Source organism: Scatophagus argus, chromosome 3 (genome assembly GCF_020382885.2).
Source record: "Scatophagus argus isolate fScaArg1 chromosome 3, fScaArg1.pri, whole genome shotgun sequence".
Classification (NCBI taxonomy): domain Eukaryota; kingdom Metazoa; phylum Chordata; class Actinopteri; family Scatophagidae; genus Scatophagus; species Scatophagus argus.
In genome coordinates, this window is record NC_058495.1 from 14,945,767 (window position 1) to 14,971,500 (window position 25,734).

At 42.1% G+C, this 25,734-nt stretch overlaps 1 protein-coding gene across 1 annotated transcript; it reads right to left on the reverse strand.

Moving 5' to 3' along the window:
- Positions 1-25,641, reverse strand: slc4a8 (solute carrier family 4 member 8). The gene is made up of 25 exons (XM_046383979.1): positions 25,115-25,641; positions 15,877-15,958; positions 13,878-14,030; positions 13,009-13,144; positions 12,067-12,227; positions 9,710-9,886; positions 9,143-9,231; positions 8,355-8,512; positions 8,176-8,263; positions 7,905-8,051; positions 7,671-7,771; positions 6,809-6,983; positions 6,518-6,651; positions 6,167-6,412; positions 5,746-5,851; positions 5,233-5,394; positions 5,027-5,140; positions 4,766-4,927; positions 4,399-4,650; positions 4,195-4,263; positions 3,569-3,742; positions 3,337-3,468; positions 3,148-3,248; positions 2,799-2,904; positions 1-2,622 (listed from the first exon to the last, which is right to left on the reverse strand). The coding sequence occupies exons 1-25, from the start codon at positions 25,151-25,153 to the stop codon at positions 2,617-2,619; spliced, it is 3,270 nt and encodes a 1,089-aa protein (XP_046239935.1). The 5' UTR covers positions 25,154-25,641; the 3' UTR covers positions 1-2,616.
- Between the last annotated feature and the right edge of the window lie 93 nt (positions 25,642-25,734).

A 25,734-nucleotide genomic window follows, 5' to 3' on the forward strand; every position in this document is an offset into this window, starting at 1 on the left:
TACTCTGTGTTACCATTGAAGGTATTTTATTGAAATCATTCACAGAAGTACATTAATCATGTGCTGCATTCTTCAGCTTTTCTCTTAGCTCATCATGCTTAATACACATACAGTATATACATAAAGCAAAGAGAACATATTAGAATTTTATATCTAAAAATATTATTGTTATCAATAATAAATAAGTGATAAATGATTGTAAAATCATTTAAGAGCTTAACAGATCTCTTGAAAATAAAATATATCACAATTTTTTTATCTACAAAAAGTGCAACTACAAATAAAGTATTACTGAAAATCAATCTTTCACACCTTAATCTCTCTGCTTCCTTTGGCTCCCCAAGTTTTTTCTTTTTTTCTTTTCTTTTCTTTACATTTAAAACAACTGCCAGATGCGACTATGACTTGGTAATCTCGGTCATCCACGACATGAATGAAAAGTGTGACAGTGTCAGGATGTCGTCGTTTGATTGCGCAAATTGTAAAAATGTTCCTGTAGACGCATGAAATGAAAGTCATTTAGGCTTCAAAAGTTATGTTTTCCTGAACTGCCTCTGTTCCACTCGGCGATGGATAAAAAGGTTGCACTGGCACAAAAGGACCCTGATAAATAAAGAGCTGCAGTGAGTTCAATTTGAGTTTGATTTTGGGTGAATTATTGCTTAAAAGAAAATGCCCCCCACTCCCAACCAATCATCACAAAAAAATATTCCATTATTATTTTCCTGATACTCAAAGGGACACACACACTTGCACACACACACATCACTTTTCCACTCTGGTTTCCCCTGACCTGACGTCACCCAAAGTGCCTTGCAGAAGCATTCGTGTAGGCGTCTGAGGTAAAGAAATAAGACACTGTACCGACACAAGACAAAGAATCTGTAAGAACAACCTCCATCCTACACAATCATAAGCTCAAAGACAAACATCCATAAAGTGAAACAGACTACGCCTCAAAAGACATGTTACTGATGCCACTGCTTCAACTGAAGTGGGTCTTCTGACGTTTACAGTTTTCAGTTCACGTCGTCACACAAAACTGACACAAAGTTTGATACCCTAAAAGGATTTGCAAAATCTAGCTAATAATCGACCTTTATCACTGTGAAAAAAAAAAGAACATGGTAATGGAACATCAAAATAAAAGAGACTCCAGTAGGCTTAAGGAATGATGACCGATAAACCTACTGAGATTATTAAAAACAACCTGGTTTGTATTTAAAGGAGCATTACACTCCATCATATGGCCCAGCTAACTGGAGGTATGAAACTTAGGTGTTGTTTCTGATAAAAGAATGAATAAAGGGAGGTTGTTGTTGTTGTCATTGTGTGTGTGTTTGTGAGTGTATGCATTTCTCTGTGTTTTCCTATCTTTGTGAGGACCAAACACCATTAAAGGAGCTATATTCCGTATTTTTGGATTAGGAGTGGATCACACGGTTTTCGAGCCCACAACGTTATTGTTCGGGTTCACTGTCACCACTCTGCCTGCTGCTAAACAGTTCTAAAAACCCGCCAAACAGCCATCACACTCAGTTAGCCACTAGCTGGTGAACAAAGTTGGAGTATTTAGCACCAAAAGAGCAGATGTTTTCCCCCACGAGTTGGTGACCAAAACAGAGCAAAAAGGAGTGTGAAAATTGGACGTATATGCATCAAGAGGCCAGAAACACAAAATGAACGTTGCATCAGTGAGTTGTAAACTGGCAACTGGGTATATTCCTGGTTTATGGCTAGTTCTAGTATTAAACGAGAGAATTTACAATGGGCTATTTCTTTGATGCTGGGCAGTAAAACTGATATTTATAGAACAAGCAACAGCTGTGTCCTCATGAGCTAAAAACAAATCATCCTGACTTTTTCGTTGACATTTTCTGGAGATAGACCGGTGACACTGAATTATTGACTGTTTGATTAACCGGCGCGTTGAAGATGTTACATTCAGATGACTTTTTATAAAAAATGCATGGATCACAGCTGTGAATCAGCAAATGTCCCCGTATCTCAGTGAAATCACCACGGCTGCCAGCAGCTGTCACAGTGTCCCTGCAGTTAGTCCATTATTTACCGTGTCTGTGAATGGAGCAGCTCCAGCATTTGTCTCTACAATATGTTATCAGATCTCGCTGCTCTATACAAATTAAATAACACTGAGCAATTCAATACAATCCTATACATCACCTTTCAACCTCACTACTAGGATGGAAAGCCAAAGGCAAAGTACTGGCCAGAACGTAACATGTAAAATTTTTACAAAGAGACTACAACTATAATTTCTCTGTACTATCCTGTGTTGTATAATGATAAATATTCTGAATCTTGAATTTTACAGCTTTGGTTCAGGGAAATGTCATTCTAAATATATTTCCAGTCCTCACAAAGATAGCAGTTGATGTGTATGTGTATGTCTTTGTCTGTGTGATTTGTGGACAGTGTTATGTGCTAACAGGCAGCGGGTAGAAATCACCGAGACTTGTTTCTCTAAACATTGAAGAAGAGGACGGTCAAAGCAGCTGAACTGCAGAGTCCTGTGGTCCAGAACTACAGTCACGTGACACAGCTGAGCCTGCCAGGACTGTGGGCATCTTTTACTCATCTATGAACGCGATCCCTTCAATCCTACAGAGTAAAAACAAAAACAGATTTAGCATGGCACAGAGCACATTTTGGCTGCCATAAATTTACAACTACAAGTTGGAGCAACAATTGCAAAAGACAAATGAAGCCAGCAGCCACAATGTGTGATGGTAATTTTTCCAAATGACAGGGTGAGGAAAAGGAGGGTGTGGCCTTGCCTTCTTAGCAGCCACAGGACGAGTGTCCTTTTGATTGGAGTTGAGGGATTTCCACACAGTGGTTTTAGACATTTCATCAGATATATTAATATCAGAGGGATCACACCTGAGGAGCAGGGAAAGGAAAAAGGAAAACAGGTGAGGAATAAAGTGGGGTGTGATTTGAGGTTTAGGAAGAGCTTTCAGGATGTTAGTTGCACAGGGTGCACATGAAAATCCCAATCCCAAACAAAACAAGCGCAGATAGACAGGAAGGTGAAACTTTTCTCTTATTATCTTACCACTCCAACCATCTGATGTCCATCCTGTGCATCAAAGAATTTATAGGTGTGTATGCATGTGTGCTTACCTGGGGTCATGTGCTTTTTGGGTTTGAACAGGCTTGCTGCTACTCTCCATGGGAATCTGAACAGTATCTGCCTTTTGGTCACTGAGCATAACCTGTGCTTCCTGAAAGATACACAACGCCCCCACAAACACATACAGTCAAAAGTTTATTTGTTGTCATGAGTATGTTTAAAGATTTCATCTGCAGTACCTCTTCCATCTTTTTGGAGGCATCGTCAAGAGTTTTTTTCTTCCATTCGGGCATTAAATCATCCAGGTAACTTAGCTCTCGCTTAGAGAAGCACAAGTCCAGCAGCTTGCGGATGAAAACCAGAGCCAGCACCTGCAGGCACAGCACAACAGAAAAAAATGGATGTTATTTAAGTGGAAGACATGGAGAGACTAATTAAGAGAGAGAGAATGTTCAACAACGCACAACTCACCATCATGGGGAAGATGATAGCGGCAGGTGACATCTTGATGACCCAAAGCAGCACTAGACAGGTGAGCTGGGTGATGGTGAACAGGTGCACCTTCCTCAGGGGGACGTGGCGCAGGTAGATGAAGTCTGGCTGGTGCTTCGCTGGCATGCCAAACAACTTCAGACGGTCAAAGAACTGAGAAAGTGATGGAGACGAACACAGGTGGTAGTGAGATCCAGACACAGAGAGGGTAGCGAGAGAAATTCATTCTTGAGAGAAAACCATATGGTGAATATCAAGAGAAAGGAAGTTATTATAAATGACAAATTTAGTTAGATTGGCAATTAACTGCCAGGCCTCAGTGAATTCAGCAGAATTAATTAGATCAGGAGAGGACTTAACAGACAGACAAATTAATTAGAGGCTGGGATAGAGAGGGCAAGAGAGAAACAACTCAAAAAATTTTTATATTTGAATTACCCCCAGCTGAAATGATAAGCACAGATATAGTAACTGACAATTAAGGGGTGTCAACGTCAAAGAAATTTTCAAATATTACACATAGCGGCTTTGTTGTAAATCATATTTCCAATATTATCCTACAATATTCCTGTGTCTCAGTTTTTACATGTCAAACTGCACATTACCTGGATGCCTTTTAATGAAGAGACTCCCATGTAAAGGAAAACACCATACAGGACAGGCATAGGAATGAACTGGAAAAAAACAAACCAAAAAAATTGAAGTCAACATCAATGAGCTTTTGATATTTTCACTATTTTACGCTTACATTCCTCTGACTAAACGTTCCAGCCAGAGGGGGGCAGCATTGCATAGCTTGTCCGACTAACCTGCAGGGCTCCAGTCATGAATACGGAGCAGCCCATGAGAAGGAAGATGACAAGGCCGGTGAACCTCTGCTCTCTGATGCCCAGGAAGCGAGGCTGCTCTCCTGGAGCCGAACTCTCTGACTCCAGCTTCAGGCTGTTGACGTGAGAGATGGACAGGACTGTGGCCGCTACAAACCAGGGCAAGCCCATGATGGAGCACACCGCCAGCATTATCCCAACCATCAGCAGGTCCAGGTGGTAACCACAGCCCTTCTGCATATCAGAGAGAAGGATAGACAGACACATTCATAACTGAGCTACAGTATGCAGAGATGCAGGTTCATATGGCAGCTGTTTGATCTGAACTTTTTGATTTTTTTTTCCTGACCAGAAGTTTGTGCTCTTTGCGGTTGATGATGACTGCAGTAATCTGTTGGTCCATGAAGATGAGGATGGTGCAGAGAAGAGCAGGAATAGATGCAGCCAGAACTGTCCACCATGGGTTGCGCCCTATTGGATTGATCAACCAGCCTCGGTCGTCTCTGGTAGGCTGGAGGATCCCATTACAGAGGAGTGAGGGCATGATTCAACCATAACTATGAGGGATTTTCTACTGAGATCCACATTTTTGCTATTACTTCCTCTATACCTGGAATTTGCTGGGCACCTTTAACTTCTGGGAGGGCACACCAATGGCGTAGTCTAGCAGAACCATGACGGCGATGGTGAGAAACACAGCAAAGTCACTGATCATGGACCGAACCTGGGCACATGAGATAACAGCACTCAGAGTAATCACTGGCTAGTAATACGGGGTGTTTGGTAGCTTAGTGAGCAGTCATATTGGATGGTTACCTTGGTGGGGAAATAACGACTAGTCTTGAATTGTTTGAGGAAGGTGGACATGAAGAAGGTTGAGAAGAACAAGATGGTAGACCAAAAGAGAACATCTGGGGTGTAGGGACCATGGTGGCCACATGCCGTCCCAACAAACTGGCCCTGCAGACTGATACACTCCTGTAGAGATTCACAGAGGTTATATTAAAACATAATGACTTCAAAAATCAAAATACTGTCTTATCTAAATTATCTGACGGGATGATTCTGCAAAGCAGAAAGAAAAAACAAATACAAGCCTTTGGTGTGCTCAGTTACACACACAGCAGTGAAAGCTTAATCGATTGAATGTCCTTGTCAGTGTTTGCAAAGGTCCTTAAGGGGGGTGAGCTGCTTAAGCAAGGATGAGGGAGGTAGTTGAATTTTAACAAAAGTAAACACATTGGAGTGAATGTAGTGTGTGCTATCATAGGAAAGTTACATTGAGATTAGGCTTCTGTATGTGAATGTGTTTTCACATAGTTATGTTACCTTGACAGTAAGGTTGGTCCAGGGTACAGCTGAGGCTGTGATGTTTCTTTCACTCCACAGCTCTAAGGTTTTATTACTGGGATTATCTGGCTCTGTGCACCTACAGCTACACACACACACACACACACACACACAGGCTTTCAGTTACTGACTGAAAGGGATTGGCTGGTTTTATCAGTCAAATTAACCCAGACATACCAGACATAAAGGGAGCTGCATGCAAGGATGTGATCTAAAGCTTTTAAGAAGAAAGCAGAACCGAAGAGACAACAAGGACAGAGCCACATAGTGAGGCAACATTCACAGAGAGAGAGACAACAACAGCTATGTATTGTTAGAGAAAAACAACTCACATAAAAGAATGAAAAACCCAAACATGCAGGTCAAAGCTAAAGGAAACTGACAGAGTTCTGTTACTCACTACGCCAGCGTGAGTTTGTCCAAATCACTGTGAGCGTTGAAGGGGTAGACTTTTCCCAGGTGGAACAGCTTCTCCAAGGCTTCATAGATGAAGATGAGGCAGATGAGGGCGGCAAAGGCCTCCTCTGTGAACCGAGTGATGTAGCACACCAGAGAGCTAGCATCTGTAGCAACGAGCACCAAACAAAGAAAGGCCGTCCACAAGCCGATGCAAGCCCTCAGTGACAGATAGGACAGATCATAGTCCCTGATGTGAGAGGACAGGAGGAAAGGAAATACATAATACCTTAGCAAAACATTTGTCAGGGTGGTAAGGATAAAAACATCACAGAGAAGTTGCTGTAATACATACTTGCAGAATTTGAAAAGAATTTTTTCAAAAACCAGGACAGGACCTGTGCTGCCCAGAATGGTGAGAGGCTGACCAGCAAACAAAGAGTAGGCAACTCCAGTCATAGACGCACCAAGCAAGGACTCTATGGCACTCTAGAACACATGATGGAAATACAAAGAGTATGTCTTTGGTGCAGTGCAGTAACATACAAAGTCCATGTTGTAGATATGATGGTCAAACACATGGCAGTATGTGCATGCAGTGTTTGCCTCTGTTTGAGTGTGTGTCTGCGTGGATTTGTGGTCTTACGATGCGTCCCTCCGTGGCCTCCCCTAGCAGTCCTCCAAAGGTGATGACTGGAGACATGCAGGCACAGTAGAGGAAGAGGAAGGAGGCCACACATTGGAGGCTCATGCCGTCCTTAAAGTCGCTAATATAGAATGGAGCTTTCCTCTTGATGTCCAGTATCAGACCACCGAACAACCTGATCATGGAACACAGCAAGAGAAGAGATGTGCTGAAGTTTAGAAAACTGGTTAAGATATCAGATGGGGTTTCAAGGCGATTGAAAGTTCCTCAAATGGCCACTTGAAGCTGGCTCCAAAAGTGAGTCAAGGCCCATAAGAATAAATGTAAAAAACCTAAACTTTACAGCAGAAATAAACATTTACAGCCTAGTCCAAAGAACAGCTTTGGTCTCCACAGATAATTTTCCTGTTCATGACAACCGGTGGGTGAATTTTTATATAACTCACTTATTTAAATTATATTTAAACTCAAATTATACATAATTAAGGGCGTGGCCACAAACTGGGTGTTAATTTATTATGAAATACAGCAAACAATGTTTTGGTGCAAGATTGTCTTTCGAGCTATCACAGCCTGCCTCTGTACTTGTCACTTGCTTGTCACACCTCAGCTCCTCACAAATCCAATTTTAGATTTTCTGGCTGCAACTGACAAACACGGTGGTGAGTGCTAAACTCAGCCCCAGGCTTCTACACATCCCTTCAGAAAACACAACATGTTTTTCCAGAGGATGTTTAAATGCTACCTTATCCTGATATTGACTGTCTGTTGGGTATAACATGTCGCTTTTCGAGATCTGAATTCAGAGTCTGTTTTTACCATGAATTATAGCACACATTACTGAAGGAACAAGACAGCTTGCCTTCCAGTTCTCTGCAGCTCTGGCCCGTGGTGCTCAGCATGTAGCTCTTCCTCGACCTGGCAGGTTGTCCCATTAGGGACTCCAGGCATCTTCCTCTTCTCCTGCAGGCACCCATAAACAGTCAGGAAATAGACAAAAAAGAACCGTATGCTGTGCTTATACAGCCACTGTTGCTTGCTGTCGGTAAAAGCCACACCTGAAAATTGTAATCTGTATGTGATCGTGGCTGTGTACCTGAGATGGGACGTTCTTCGGGGGCTCGATGCGGATGGAAGGGTCCCACTCTCCTGGTGGAAGGACGGTCACCTGGTCCAGGAACTCATCTATCCCAGCCAGCAGGTCACTTCTGTCCTTTGCCTTGTAGGCCACGCCATGGAAAATCTGGTCCACAAATGAAGGATAATGAAGGACGGAGGACACATAACGGACAGCGTTTGTGAGACAGATGCTGAGTTCTGAATCGTTCTGTGAAGGTTTCTAGATTTGAATTGGTGGGTGCTCTTACTTCATCCGTCATGATGGTTGCCATGGAGCGGCCAATTTCGTGGTATTGCTGAGCCTTTCCATCTGGGCCCAGGAGAATGAAGAGGAACCTGATATTGGCAGCAGATGATTATCAAATTTACATAAATTGATTTTATAATGAAACCATTGTTTATGTATATGCAAAGAGCAGGGGCGCACCTGGTAGGTATGGGGACCTCAGTGAGTCCGGTGAGCAGCACAGCAGGGGAGAGACGGACAAAGGCCACAATGGGCCTCTCCAGGAAGTCCAGTTCTCCCACCAGTACATTGGAGGCCTCTGCCCCTTCTGGGATCTTCTTCATGAAGTGCATATCCACCTGGTGAGATGGAACAGAAGTTCATATCAGATTACCAAGTACATTCCCATGTACAATGTTAATTATCTCTGAAGAGACATATCCTTGCAACAGGTAACTTCAGAATTCCTTTATTAATCCCTGGAGGGAAATTCTTGAGGACTAATAGCAGAATACAGAACTGTCTTCAAGAGTTGTTGGAAAGCCGTCCCACCACAGATGCAGATTAATGCCAAAGAATCTAACTAACATTGTAGTGTTGGGAAAATTTAACTGGACAGACATGCTCTTAAAATCCCAGATGAAAACTAATGGCTAAATGGAAGCATTTATCTACGTCCTGTGTGGCTGTACTTAACAGTCTTCCAGTGATGCATTTTGACAAATGTAGTTCTTCTGTTGCTTCCTAGATGGCACTATGTGACCTAGTTGATGATCCTGACAGCACTTCAAACACAGATCAGAGCACTACAGCACATTCATAGAACCCCCTTCAACAACCAAAGCATTTATCATGCTGCTGTTGTCAGATGTTTCAGCCAAGTTATATGTACTCTTTTATAATACTCATATTCTATTGTGAGCTTCACAGCATGGCTTCAGTTAGCATGCACTGAGAAACTGCACACCAGAAAAACCTTTCCAGTTTACCTTGCTGAGGTCCACCTGGGTGCTGTCCTGTGCACCACCATTCTTGGCTGGTTCTATAGCAGGCAGAGGCTGCGGAGAAGTGGCCGACCCTGTTGGACAGTAAGGGTATGCGTATGTTTGTTTTTTGAGAGAGAATTAGAGTAAGTACATATATTTATTGATCTGCCAGAGTGGAGAATTAAAAAAAAATCAACAACAAAAAAACAATACGTGAACAGAGTAATGGTTAGCTGCCAATACATCGACTATTTGCTCATGGACGGTGAAATGATTGTAGCAATTTGCCGACAAAAACATTCAGTGTCACTTCTCTAAGATCATGTTTTTAAATGTGTCTATTAATTCGCTTTGCTGCTTTTAGTCCTTTTAATCTACTTTCATTATTCTACTTTCATTCTCTTCTTTTTCCATCATTCTCATAAAAATAAGTTCTAAGCCCCCCTCATATTTATAGACATCCCACTGATTCTGTAGCCAGATGTACACATGTAATTATAGTTTTGAGCCATGACAGAAATGTATTTGCACATGTATGTGTTTGCATGTGGCACACAGGAGGAATCTCACCTGTCAGATGGGGCTCTGACTGTTTGCGGGTTCCCTCAGCGATGGAACGTACCATGGGGATCAGGTTCTTCTTCTTCTCGTTCTGATGGTGGTGTCTCTTCAGCAGAGCTTCACGCACCTTCACTCTTATGCTCTCGTCCAGCTCATTGGACGCTTCCTGGTGGTCCAGCACCATGTCTGGACCACATGGACAAAGAAAGACACATAAGCTCACATGCTGAAGTCAGACTTTTTCTTTTTGATACACTATATGGCAAAAGTATTAGGCTATCTGACCATTACACCAACAGGGACTTTAATGACATTGCATTCCCAATACACAGACAGCTTTGCATCTATAAGAGCTTCCACTCTTCTGAGAAGGCTTTCCACAAGATTTTGTTGTGTTTCTGTGGGGATTTTGGCCCATTCATGCAGTAGAGCATTCGTGAGTTCGGGCTATTATGTTGGACCAAAAGGTCTGGCTCACAATCTCTGTTCCAGTCCATCCCAAAAGTGTTTGATGGGGATGAGGTCAGGACTCTGTGTGGCCCAGCCAAGTTCCTCCCCACCAAACTCATCCAGCCATGTCTTTAAGTACTTTGCTTTGTGCACCAGGGCACAGTCATGCTGGAATAGAAAACTGCCTTCCCCAAACTGTTGCCACAAAGCATAACATTGTCCAAAATGTTTTGGTATGCTGAAGCATTAAGATTTCCCTTCACTGGAATTAAGGGGTTGAGCTCAACCCCTGAAAAACACCCTGATATCACACCTGAATTTAATAATAAAGACATGTGACCCAATACTTTTGTCCAACAACATATATGGTGCAGAGAATAATTAGCATCCTTCCACCTCTCTCCACACTTGTGCTCTCCTCCCTCTCCCACTCCCTTCTTTTCCATACTGATTTGCTGAGTCAGCGCTGGATCTCTCCTTCACTCTTTCCTTCACTTCACACACACACACAAACACACACGCACACACACACACTCCTTCTAAGCACACTTCAAGGCCAGCTCTAATGTGACGAGTTAAGTGCGAGTATAATCAGCCATATTAATGAGGACGGTCACAGGAGAACTGCATGAAGGAGCCTGAAATTAAATCAGAACTAACAAATGGTACATCAAACCCAGCCTCATAATCTGAGGCTGCAGCAACAGCTCTGCCTCCTCCTGTGTGTGAAGTATGACAGATACATCCAAAATGATTTCCCTTACCTTTACCTGGTTCAATTATTCTATACATATTTATTGAATTATTCGAACACACATCATCTGTGCAATGTATATTTCTCACATTGTTATTGCTGATATTTGAACAGTTTCAGATGAAGTTTTAATGAATTAGACTCCAGTAATCTATGCTGTGGCTCCTTGGGGCTGCAGATGTTCATTAATGTGTTATGACATAGAGATTTTGTTTGTAAACTCTGGATAATAAATATAGGATATAGGATATGATCATTTTTTTATCCAGGTCCAAGCAATTTCTATTACATTACTCTTCTGGTCTCAGTTTGCAACATTTTCAAAAATAAACAAAAAAGAACTTTTCCACCATCTTGACTACCGTTTGGAGAGCAGGTGCTGCTGGCAGGAGTCACATGGAGAAGAGAGGGAAGTGAGAAGAGCAGAGCAGAGCTGAAGAAGAGGAATTACTGCAGGCATCAAGGCTGTTCAAGGCTGTAAACCTGTCACAGTGTGACAGCCAGGAAGACTGACTGATGGAGAGCCTTGAACCATGTGATCTTTTGTGAGTGTGTGTGTCTGTGTGTGCCGTAGATGCACAGGAAAATGAAACATAACTTGCAAATAATTCTTTGTATGTGTTTGCTTGCATGCAAATTATAGTTGTACTACACACTTGCAACTTGTGAGCTTCAACTGTGGTAGATGCTTATTGTAGATGTTAATGCAAATCAGGTTCAACAAAAGTTCAGCTGCAATATTCCAGTGAAAACAGCCACACTGAGCTTTCAAAAGCACTGTAGTGTAAGTATGGAAGGGCATTCGACAGCTTAATGCTGGTTTATGTTGACATCACAAGAAAGTAATTGGAAGTCTGTTGAGACAGCTTGAGTGTGTTTGTGTCTGTGTCTGTGTGTTTCTGCATCCAGAAGGATGACGATGCTCCCCTCAAGCTAGCACTGTATGTGTGTCTTCTCTCTTAGGAGGACCAATCGACTTGCAGCGCACATGAAGCAGGCATCTCGGCTGAGATAAAGAGGCCGTTTTATAGCAGTGAATTTAATATTTGCTCAAGATGAGGGGCAAGAAGTGGCTCAACAGAGAGGGCAAGAGACAGACAGGAATATAAATTGTGATATCATATATCTATTTGTGATATATGTCAGTCAGAGAACGTCGCACCTGCAATCTCTTCGATGCAGTCAGCATGCATGTCAAGCAACACGCTGCCATTGATGATGCAACTGCGGAGCTCAAACAGGCTGTGGAGCGACAGAGTAGCGACATAGGGCTTGCTCCACCTCTCGCCACCATCCTCTACATCTTCCTCAAACTTCAGCCACCTGCAAGACAGGCAAGAGATCAACATCTGTGTTTATGAAACATTTCAATTGAAATTTTTTACTTAAGTAGTAAATGTGAAGTGTCATTACTTTTATCTTTTGCTTAAAAAACAAAGGTGATATATCAAATTTCTTATAACACCCAGATGCCTGCAGTGCAGAGACAGAGACAAACACATGCCTTTGGAGACAGTCTCGAGGGATTGCACACAATCTCATTGGTCGTGATGAGTAATACACACACACATAGATTTAGTTACATTTAGTATACTATTTGCTTTTCATTTGATTTCGCAGGAAGTCACACCTAACAGCAAGTACAAAGCTGGCATTTATTCTGTTTGCTCTCTCTTTCTATGTGTGGCCAGTGTCATTGTGGTAGGAAGTAACAATCAAAGAAATTATTTTAAAAAAGAGTTAACAATATGGCAGATGTATTATATGTATGTATTATCTTTGTCTCTGATTGGCTATTCCTTAATCATGTGATCACTTGAATGATGCTCATAAAATGGTCTGACACAAACAGGAAGAGGCTTGATATCAGCAAGTTAGCACTGACACTTTGACCAGCATGAATGAGATGACTGCACTGTTTTCTTGTCACTCTTCTCTTTGGGGCTTTGAGCAAACTGACCAAAAAATGATCCACTAAGCTTTAAATGTAAGTACCACTTGTACACTTGTCCCTCATTGCAACAGTACAGCTGTAGAGCTGCCGGGCTGTCAGAAGCTTTATTGTGTAGCAATGTTGCCAACAGCTCCCAGAGGAGATCCCAACCTGGCTGTTTCCTTCCACTCAGCATCCTTGCCATCCTTCACACAGATCTCATCCAGCTCAGTGAACAGCTCGTGGGCCACATGTTCAGCATCCTCCTCTGTGCCCAGAATGAACTGGACCCGTTGAGACGGTGTGTCTGATGGAGGAGAGGATGTGAAGAAGGAATGAGAAGTGAACTGTGGTTCTCAAAAGGCTTTCATAAACACATACAACACTGCTTACTGCATCAGTACACGACTTTTGTAACAACACACACAGTCGTGCTTCCATCACATTTGGGGACATCATATAGACTTTCATAAATATCCTGAACAATCATAACCATAACCATTACTTGCCTGACACTAACCCTTACCTGAACCTTAACCTCAGCCTAACCAAGCCAAGTCTTCACCCGAAAATGTAATGATTTACAATATGAGGACTTGCATTTTGTCCCCATAAGGATGGGGGATGAGAGTGTATAAACAGATTTTTGTCCCCACAACATAAGTAAATCCACACACACACACACACATATTCACCGAAATGTACCTAAGCACATGCACACACACGCGACATGCTGACTAGTTCCTGTTCTTTCTGCTAATTAGTAGGCTTGTCAATTCTTGCCTGGAGTGCTGCATGTGTGTGTGCAAATGTATGCACTGCCAACATTATTGATAGGCTTTGTTTCACAACCACTGCGACCCCTCTGGGAAGTGCATGCACAAATATACACACATCATCTACAATGAATCATGACCAGCACCTACTTTCCTTCTCTCTCTGACAGATTAATGAATGAATGAGCCTTGAAAGATACTGGATTTGAAAAGTAACGTAGCCTAAGTAGAGGTTTTGTGTTTGTGTATTTTTGTGTGTGTTACCGTGACTGGAGGTGGTCGTGTCAGTTTCCTCGCTTTGTTGTGTTGCGATGCTTCCTGCTCTCCTGTCTCTCTTGCGGTGCCGGGAGCCATGGGGTTTGTGGTGACGATGGCTCTGCCTGGGCATCCGAACCCCGACAAACAGAGTCCTGTGGCCTGAAACGGAGGCCAGACAACAAATTATACTTTTAAACCTGAGTCATGCTTTTACACACACCTATAGAGTCATTATTAACTACATTACTACAAATATTTGCTTTGCTGAGCATCACTTTCACCTATTTGTTTAACAAAATACATTTCAACTGAGAACTGAAAAACCATAAAATCATCACCATCACAGTGAGTTGGGTAACTGCACCTTAGAGATGACAGATGACAAAGTAAAATAGTACTTAATTATACATGGTTACTGATAATGAATGTGGCTCTCTGTTCTCATCAGATGGGCTTCCGGCCTTCCTGAACTGATCCAAAAAGATCAAAGAGACCCACAATGAACCGTTTTGTAGCCTCTTTTTACTGAAATCGCCTCTTCAGTTTTGGGCTGCGTCTTTAGCAAATGTTGCTTAGAACGCAGGCTTTACAATTCAGTTTCTTTACAGCTTCCAGAAAACAAAATCTGGTACAAACCATTATCACTTTCATATTTGTGTGATCATCAGACCTCTTTTAAACTCGACACATACTGTGGAAAACATTTCCTGTTGCAGCATTGTGGTATGTGGTAATTTTGTCCACTGTGAATACACAGACAAGTACATTTCATTTCAGCATGTCTGATGAGATCATTTAAAATCCTAATGAGCTGAGGATAAAAATGACGCTCCCTGTGTTCCACGTGAAACAGCTAAAAGGGAAAAGAAGAAGAAAAGAGAAGAGAGCAGAGGACTGCTTATAGGGGGGAAAGCAGGGTCGCACTGTGATCACTGAGCTCAGATGGTTAAATGAATTTGAAAGAGAGGGCCATTAAAGTGAGGGTCAGGTGTTGGCCCACAGGGAGGATCAGAGAACACATTATCACATTAGTCTAAACCAATACCATCTGTAAATATCATCATTCACAATGTTGCATTCAGTGACAAATGCAACGTGGTGTGATGACAAAAGACTGAATCCAAGAGACACAATTTGATGTGCACGTGTATTTGTTTGTACATGGCAAATATATTTTTATTGGTGATATAAAACTATTGAAATGCAACTGAGTGTTCCATCTTTGAGCATGTTATTATTCCTCCAGGAAAGTGACGCGTGCCTGCATGTGCACACACACACACACACACACACACACACACACACATACATGAGCTTATTGAAATCAAGGTGAGTCTGGACTGGGGGATCTGCTGTGTGCTGAGTGAGGTCAGACCACCTGCGGTTTAAGGTAATTAACTGTCTTTAATCAAGTGCAGCTTTGCAGTGCGTTTAATTTCCTGGAAAATATCTATTTAAGATGTCATACTGCTCCACTACACTTTCTTTGCTCCACTTCTTTTAGGCAACCTAATGGATGCAGTTACGTTAAAAAAGTCTGGGGTCCGGGCAGGTGTGTACATGGCTGTTTGAACCAACAAAAAGCAGAGCATTAGTTTAATGATGCATTAAGTTTATAATAAGGGACAGAATTTAAAAAAAAATAATACCAATGATAATGAGGAAGAAACCTAAATGTGTCCCTCCAGCATTTTGTTTAGCCACTGTGCCACTGACAAACTATAACAATAACAAGTAAAGCGAAGAGAAAAATATGCAAAAGTGCATTCTATTTAATCATGGCCAATGATAAAGCATTAATATAATTACTGTGGAAAAAAATGTTCTTCCTAAATGAGGATATTAACTTTTCACACACTGTGGCAGACAGCAGTTTGTGCTGCCCCGTCCACCCTTTCATAGTTGGAAAAGTGATTCCAAAGAGAAATATTCACACAAATGGCCTGTATACAGAAACTGTAACTAAAGGGTTTGACTGTGATTTTCACCAGTGCACGTTACTCACCTTCTAGTTCCTCCTTCTCATAGTGGATGTTCAGCACTGAGCTGGTCCCTCCCTGGTCTACCACCACCTCCTCATCTGGCCTCTGATGGACACAGACACACAAAAGTCATAAGTGTAAATGTAAGTATGTTGTTTTTATTGATTTGTTTTGTTTTTATTTTTTTTTACAAAGCCCTCTGTCTCCAGCAGCCATAGTGTTCTTATTGAGCTTTGTAGAACACCTTCAGCTTTTAGAGATCAGTCCGTGAAAGGAAATCTGAAAGGTCAGTATGTCCAGAAGTATCCAGATAAACACAAACCACCGACACCCTAACAGAGCAACTAATTGGGCAAACTGGCAAGAGCTTTTCAACAATGAGCATCAAATTCCAGACAGTCTATTCTCAGACCATCTGGCACAGACACAGAGTGACGAACAGGCAGACACACACACACACACACACACATTAGTATCAGTTGGAGAATGTGCTAGGCTCTACTATCCAGAGGAAATCAAATCAAATTAGCTGAGTGCCAAATCCATCAAGGGTGCTGCCGTTGGCAGACAGCTGCAGCATTTCACTGTGTTTCACTGTGTCGGTGACGAGGTTTTCTCAGAACCAGTGCTGTTTGCTCATGTGCAGAGGTGAGCGTTACCCACAGTCATGTATCGGTGCTATGATAATGAGGACACAGCACTGCAGGAGTGGCTGTGTGCTGCTGCAGTGTTGCTGCACAAGTGTGTGCATGCAACATAAAATCTTCATCTGAGTCCTTAACCACAGTGGCCTGGGACTGACTCCAATACAGACAAAGATCACAAAAAAAATCCACAAAAATAATCTTAAATAAAACAAAACAAGATAAAATCTTTAAAATCTAATTGCTGGAAACCTCCCACATGCTGTTAGACGGGGAATGTGTACCACTGCACCAAAGTATTAATCACTTCAACACACACCTTGTTTTCCAGTAGAAATGTGTATGTGTCTTGAATTTCCCTCAGGATCAATAAAGTATCTATCCATCCATCATCCATCCATCTATGTATCTATCTATCTATGTACCCTTTGACACAGGTAGGAAAACAGACAGATAGCCGGATGCTGTGTGCTGCTTTATCCCTGTGACCACAGTCGTCAGCAATAAAATCAGTATCTCTCAGAACCTATCAATAAATACAAATGGTTGAGGGAGGGACACAAACACACACACACACATTAGCTCATGCATCTCCCTACAGAATAGATGCTTCCGCCCACTCCATATGAACACATGATCGGTATGTACTGGATATGTGTGTGTGAGGTTGGCGAAAGCAGAATGAAGACCGAATTATCTGCCATTTCACACAGCAGATTCCAACCTCAACTTTAATTAATGGAGTAGAGTTCTGAAGTTAACTTAAAAAATACATTTTGCAAATGAAATGTTTATGATGACTAAATAAACAGAGAGAGAGAAATGACACAGAAGAGAGGGAGTTATTGTTCAACAGCGAAACACAGAGCAGAGCTGTGGTAATTTAGTTAGTAGACCAGTTAGTTGGTAACTTAGTTTAATTGATTATTGTGCTTCCCAGATTAGATTTAGATGATTTAGATGTTGTCCATATCCTGCAGCAACACTGGAAACCTTTAATCACCTGCGCTAAAGGTCTCCAGCTGATAATCTTAGTTTAGAGCAGAGCGAGTATGTTAGCATTTAGTAAGCGTTTCAGCTGTGCAAAGTGAAGTATATGCGGCATGTGCATCAAAGTGGAAAGGGTGACAGTACATTCAATATGTTTCCCTTTCAGGATGACAACTGTCATGCAGTCTTTTACTGTGACTGGTCAGTCCAGTATCCAGAGGGCACAGCAAATGCAGCAAGCACTGCGGCTCGGGCTGCTATATGATTGCCACAGAAGCAAAAGTAATTTCGATCTGTCTATCTCAAGTGCTCGTGGAAAAGGCAGAGAGTCTGTATTAGCTGAGTGGAAATGAGGAGGATCCTTGTTTGTTCAGGGGAAAAACATTTTTATAGAGAAATATAAAATAAAAGAGAGTGGTAATGAGAGTGACCGATCCCTTCATTAAAGCTTTCCGGGACATACAACTACATTTGCATTGAAGTACTCTGTGTATGTATGCTGTACTTGTGTATATATGGTAAGATGTGTGTATGGAGCAAGAGTGAGAAATAATTTGTCTTAATCGTCTCGCGGTTTAGGTGATAAAACACCATGCGTAGTTTAATGATAAAAAAAACGCTTTTGAATCATGCTGGTTATGAAATCCGATAAATAGGGATAGTGCTCTGTGTGTGTGCCTGTTTGTGTGTGTGTGTGTGTGTGTGTGTGTGTGTGTGTGTGTGTGTTCTATCTTTATTCCAGAAGCATTTACTTGCGCACTGAAGTCCCTGAGCTGTTCTTTGTCTTCAGTCTCAGTCTTCTAGCCTCCCTGTGCTTCTAGAAACTGAACAGCTAAACGTATTAACAAGACTGAGGTAAGAAAAAACAAATGAGCATGCAGTACATACAAATGAATGTCTTACCTGATTAAATCAAATCCAACTCAAGAAAGTCTTATGCTTTTATGCAAGCCGCTCTAATATCAGCACAGACAGCCACTCATAATTCAGATGATGCTGGGATCCCAAGACATCTACTTAATTTCCAGGTATGGGTAGCCTGGCTATGCCTCTCCAAGGTATCAGCCCTGTGGGATTTATTACTTTTTCCATGACTGAGCACTTCTTTATCTCAAGACAATTTTGTTATTTTAAAGAATAAGGCCACTTAATTAGAAGTTCACCTCACTTTGGGCAAAACACAGAGTATGACTTATGGGTTTATAATTACGTGTAAGCAAGGCATGGAAGTGAGGTGACAGAAATTAAGGCTTGCGGTCAGTGCTGCTTGTACTGAGCACCGGGGAGGAACTGGAAGAGAAAATATAAATGATTCTATATACCGGTAACATAAAACTTCTTGAACTTTACCAAGAATTACCATCTATTCAGCTCTTTTCTTTCACTGTCACTCTTTTTTTTTTATCATAAAGATAAGTCTGATGACATTTCAGATTTTCCCAAATCTCACACAAAGACTAAAATCAATAACAAGTTGATACAATATATTCCTCTTGTTTTCCAAAAACTATCAAAGACACATCAGTGAGTCACATTTCATTATGATGGACACAGGCACTGCAGTTTATATGGACTCAATCCCATATACACTGTCCTGCGGCCGTAAATACTCACTAGAGCATCAGATAAATAGGTCCCCAAAACTACACTGCTGCTCTTTTAGGAGACTGGTGAGCCTTAGACAAACTACAGTCAGATATAATTTATATGTTGAGTGAAGTTGTGGATATTGTCAAAAAGAAATATCCATCCACCCATCCATTTTCTATACCGCTTATCCGTCAGGGTCGCGGGGGAGCTGGAGCCTATCCCAGCTGACTACGGGCGAGAGGCGGGTTACACCCTGGACTGGTCACCAGTCAATCGCAGGGCCAACACACAAAGACAGACAACCACACACTCTCACACTCACACCTAGGGGCAATTTAGAGCAGCCAATTAACCTAATGTGCATGTTTTTGGTATTGTGGGAGGAAGCCGGAGTACCCGGAGAAAACCCACGCAGGCACAGGGAGAACATGCAAACTCCACATAGAAGGGCTTCGAACCTGGAACCCTTTTGCCATGAGGCGACAGTGCTAACCACTGCACCACCGTGCCGCCCTCAACAAGAAATAAACAAGCTTTTGTTGTCCAAGGAAATATCTCTTAAAATATATGCAGCCTCAAAGTAACGATTTACAATGCAGTTTTATACACTACACGATACACAGAACACTAATGTTATGGGTCAGACAGCTAAACATGAGTTGAAACTCACTATAAAGCTGTGCTACAGCGAGATTCAGGGAATTATCCCCTGCAGGTTCATTAGCTTTCACATTGTTTTCACATTGTCATCTGATCACTGTTATTATTGATTCTAGCTGCTTCGATGAACACAATCCTGTGCATACACACATCGACTGGCTGAGTGTCTCCTTTCCCTCACATGCAACCCTCATTTGCTTCAGGTGCAACCGTCTCACACACACACACACACACACACACACAGTGTTATCAGTCAGTGCAGCTGTGGCTGGTGAATTAGGGCCTGTATGCAGTGTGTGGGTTGGGGCTCAGGCTGCAGGCATTCGACTCCATTAGAGCTGGAGCTTCACCAAACATATAGACACACAAAGCAAGAAAATAGATGAGAGAGACTCTAAAAGCTCTTTGTACCAGAGAGGACAACAGACTATCAGATCATCAATTAGTTTGGATCCATTTGGTGTACACACACATGCAAACACAGAAAAAGCGGACTCATTCTCCTGAGGTTCGTTCAATAACTAGAACTCCAGAGTGGGTGAAATTGTGTTTCAGAGAACAACACAAAAGAAAGAAAATCATCCTTTAAGTCCTATTTTGTGGGGGCGATCAGATTACACAACTGTATATCCATGCCATAATTATGAGTCCATGCTCTTCATATATGACTCACAGCCCATAGTCCTCATGGTCACAGTTCACTAAGAGCCCCTTCTTAATGGCAAATCCATGCCGGTATGTGTTTTTCAACAGGTTAATGGTTCCATGTCATTCACAACTCACCTCCCTCGTGTCACATTATGTGCTTCACCTAATTAAAAGCTCACATGGCACTCAAAGCAGAGTTTGCTCTCTCTCTCTCTCTCTCTCTCTGTGGGTGAGCACATCTGCGACCCTCAAAGCATGCATGTGTGCGTGATTTTCCACTGGCATAGCAAATAGTTTGTGTTTGCTGCCTGTTTCTATCTCCTGGCAACTGCCTCCTTATTCTTGTCCTCTTGCTTTGTACTATCATAGTGCTCAGGTGGGTTTATGACTCAAAAATAATTCTGTACACAGATTATTACCACTGCACCATAGAAGCAGCCCACAGATGGAACCAAAATGGCTGCCCGTCCTTGAGCTTCTGTCCTTTACAAACATATCAGTGGCAGCCATGAGAAGCACATGCTGCAGCTCGTGGGTGGATTATGAAAAAAGAAGCACATAATAGTGCCAGATCAAATGTCCTGAGGATATTGTCATGTGAATTTAAAAAGCGGTGAAAGAAATACCAGAACTTGAGAGCAAGTTTTGTTCTTACAAACTCAAAGACTTTAGGCAACCTAATCTAGTGCCTCAGCATGTAAACGCCAAAAATAGAGAGAGATGCTATCAATCGCCTACGTTTGATAACCAAACAAACACAAAGATGCATTTTCTGGCAGGGCAGATTGTCCCAGAAAGATGTTTGATTCCCTAAGCAGAACAGAGTCACACACACAGTGTCCTACTTTTCATGATAAACCTCCCATTGATGCAGGGAATGAATGTAGACATAGAAAGGTTCATGCTGGTTTCTTTCTTCGTTTTTTGTTATGTAAACTGTAAACTTTCTTTCTTCGAGTTCACTTTGCTACCCAGGAAACCAACCAAAGCTGTGTTCTCAGTGAGTCACCAAAGTTGTTTTCAAATTTTACAGTTATTTGTTTGTTTGTTTGATTTATTTATATTTTTTTTTTTGGCAAAATCAGAAAGCATTGTCAAAGTGTGTTGCTGTGAAAAACACTGAACTGGCCATCACAAGGAACAAATAGAGCAGTAATGATTTTCATCAAAGCACTGCGCCAAAATGCCTTTTCACTCCATTAGGACTATGAGAGGAGCCAAAGCCAGGGGAATGAGGTCTGCTGGTTACTGTGAGGAGTCTTGAAATCCAAAGGGATAACTGACAAGACACATCACAGACACTGGCTGGTTTCTCAAAAGACAGAAGTGATGACTTGTGTGAGCACATGTCATGGTCGCAAGAGCAAAGGCTATCATGGGAGATTTTCTGTGTGTGTGTGTGCAGTGAGGAGAGCAGCACTGCAACAACACAATCAATCAGGAAGAAATTGTCATGTATCCATCATTCAGCAGTCGACTCTCACTACTGACTCAATTGAAGTTTAGGATGACCTCTCGCCCTTTAACAAAACACCTGTTGAGCGTTGCGCTGCCATTCCCCCTGACAGTGTTTCTCTCCTATTTTTATCTGTCCACACGAACATCACCTCCGCTTGTCTTTCGTAGCAGACTCCCCTCTCTCCATCCCTTCCCAGAAGCACCCTGAGCTGACAGCAGGGACACAGATCCTGACTCAAACAACTGGGCCTGTCACTTCCAGACTTTGCTTGGTGTGTGAGAGCCAGGATGCTACAGCCCGCAGGCTGCCGCTGCCCCGTCAAGGCACTGTGCCGTGGCTTCTCTGCTGCAGAGATACATGTGACAGTGCTTCACTCACACAGGAGGGGTTAACATGAATGGATGGAAGAAAGAGGTAATGGTGAGAGAACTGGAGGAGACAGGATGAGAGGGGCGGCTGTTGTGACTGCTTCAGCCCACGGGTAGCATGAGTCATACACACCTTATTCAGTGCCACATACAATTCTGCCTATCCACAGAGCTTGCTCGGTAATTATTCTTTTCAAAAGATTACTGCAGCATCAGTTGTTTTTGTGGGAGAAAGACGGTAACATGCAGAACCATTAAAACTGCAGGTTTACACCTTGTATCAAATCAAAATCGGTGAGAAGCTTGAACCTGTTTGGATATTTCACTCTAATGTGTGTGCTTTCAAACTACATTATTATACTATACTATTAAATGGTGGATTTAAGTATGTTGTCAGTGTTATCAAACATGATGAAGTGTATTGAGTACTTCAAAACACTAAATTGAGAATTGTTTGGCACATTGAAATTGATTAAATTAAATTGACTTTTCCTTCAGAGATTCATATAAAAGATATACTTTCATTCATTAAATATGTGGCTACAGGTCACCACTAAACTGATTAACACTAAAGCTTGGCAGGGATGCCAAACAGCTAAAGTAAAAGGACTGAAAAAGAGAATTATGTGAGTGTTCGCTGGGGGACTTAAAGCTTCGACAAATTTATGATGTGGTGCACAGGGAGATGCTGCCGAGTCCAGATTTTTCCCCTTGTTGTTTTGCTTGGTTCTTGTCTTTCTAAATTGTCCTAATGTGTTATTTTACAATTAAGAAATCGCATCTTGGGTAGATATGCTGTTACAGTGTTGAAGAGCTGATGCAGCTTCAGAAATTAAGTTAGTAAAATGAAGGAGGGAGAAATAAATGAAGCATCCAAAGCTCCCCTTGATTGAATGATCTTAACCGATCCTACGTAAGAAATATGGGCCTCAGCTTCACAATATATTATCATATGCTTACATATATATGCTTAGAAGTTGGCTCAGCATCTGGTCTAACTGTATACAACATGTCATAACGGTATGTGCTCTGAATATGACGCTAAAATGTATTAATGAGGGACTACTTAGTGACTATGATGTATCACTTCACCTTCACAACTAATTTTTAGGCAACAAGTAATTAAGGAGTCATATGAAGAATGAAAATGATTATTGTTGTATGTATTCAATAAAATGTACCACCATAGTTTATTTTAATGGAGCTAAAACAATGAACTGATCGATCAATGAACATGCTAACAGATAAGTCATTTATGTCAAACTCAAATAAAACAATGAGACTGAAGAGATCACCTCGAGATGTATGAGTTTGTGATGGACGTTTTATGTTGATTTAAGCATTTAATTGAGACAATAGCTTAATTTGGATAAGAGATGATGTAAATAATGTGTCCGGGTACTGTGTGTGTGTGTGTGTGTGTGGTTATTATGTAAACATACTTGTATCATCTACATCATTAACAGTGCAAGCTGCTGCTTACAAATGAATGCATCAATAATTTAAGATTGTGGATAGGCGCCATTCGGCATGGGCACCTGTCTACAACTGCATCCTTATATTGCTGTTTTCACTCATGCAAATGATCTGAATACCTTTTTGATGCACCTCAACATTTCAACAGGTTTCATGTGGGGAGTTTGGACTCCCCATCCAATGTTGACTAACCAGACCATCGAAAAGCTGACAAACAAACTTACAAGTTTATCTTGCATAACCCTAAAGTTTGAAGTGTGAGGCTCTCAAATAATTTGCCCTCCGGGTCTGAATGCTGTCAGATCATATCAGAGACTTCCCAGCTCACCTCTGGTCCTTCTCCATCTGTCTCCTGCCCTCAGACCAGATGTTATTATTACAAATCACCATGATGATATGACTCTGTTGGGGTAAACTACATTAAGTCGCTTAAGCTTTGATACTGCACCCCACGGTAGATACAATCAAGGCAGACAAGCGCCACTGCACGCCAGCTTGAATAAACGTCCCTGAGCGCTGGTGTGTTCAATGGTCCATTTATCCTAACTAGTTCCTCTTTCACCTCTGTCTCATCAGCTGACCAACAATCTGATAATGGATCACACATCAACAGGACATTAAGGATCATGTCATTTTCTCCTTCACACCTCACATGACCACAAGCTATCCTCCCCCTGCCGCCGCAATTGGTTAATAACCATCATGTATGGAAGTAGGCACTCGGCAGCACCGTGTGGTATGCGCTCTAAGGATGGCGTCAAGGTCATTTGGGGGTAACTAAGAAAATAGCACGCCGGCTAAGCAAGGCTCATCTGAAAACTGTCCCATTGCTGTTATTCCTCACACACATGCGGCTTCAGGATGAACACTTGACATTTTAATGGGCGCTGTGTTTAAAATGTATCAACATCTAATCAGTAATCCACTGCAATCTCACATTGATGTGGGAAAAATCCATTTGGGTATGTGTGTGTGTGTGTGCCTGAGGAACAGGCAAAACAGCTAAATTTGTCGGTGCACTGAAATGTGATGCGCTCTCCGGAATTACTGCACGTGTTAGCATCAGAGAATAACAATATCAACAACATCCTCCGCACATGGCATCATTCTGCAAGGTGAGAGACCTAATACAACTTCCTGGGATAACATGTACTGAGTCCGCTTAAACGCAAAACGTGCAAAAATAAAAGAAAAAGGATAAATGTCAAATGGGGACATGCAGCGACAGAAAACAGGTGGGATCATTTCTGTCAGTAAATAGTTCCTACACAGTCCATCACTCAAGCAGCAAATTGAGAATTTCTCTCCGATCAGAGAATTTCCAACTGACTGTTGCGGTTGTCTGAGCTGGTGCACTGGAGGCTGTGTGCCATCCTGTAGCGTCAAAGCAACGCGCCATGCATTAGACATTTAAAGGCCACTTTACCTGGTAACTCAGTATGCTCTCGGGGTCGTTGACGGGCATCCTCGTGGCCTTCACCTGCTCAGTGATGACGGAGTGTAAAGGTGAGACTTTCTTAGGGGCTGATCAGCCTCTTGGCGCTCTGTTAGGACGTTTGGAAGAGGCAGTCACGGGCCGGTAACAGCAGCTACTTCTGTTTCTGCAGACATGTTGAGTGTGCACTAAACATCTCTTCCAGATGAAGAAACCTGTGAAAAAAAAAGAAAAAAAGATGATATTTTCACCCCCCCACCCCGTGTTATGATGATTTCCCGGCCGCGCTTCCAGCTCCCCTCCCTCCTGCCCTGGCTGTAGGAGCAGGATGCACAGAGCATCACAGCAGCCTCGGCCAATCAGAGCGCAGAGACACACCACGGCCTGCGACGCAGTGCTGCCAGCCAACACAATACAGCCGAGACTATTATAAGCAATGGAGCGACGTCACTCTGTACAAAATCCAGTTTGCCAGTTTGGCAGGAGCTAAAATTTTCAGGATTGTGACCACTGTGCATAGAAGCTAAGTGTTGTTTTCTCTTTTACTTTTCTCTTAAGATAGTTTAAAATCGTCAGGACCGTACACAGGCAATTATCACAATTAAGAGAAA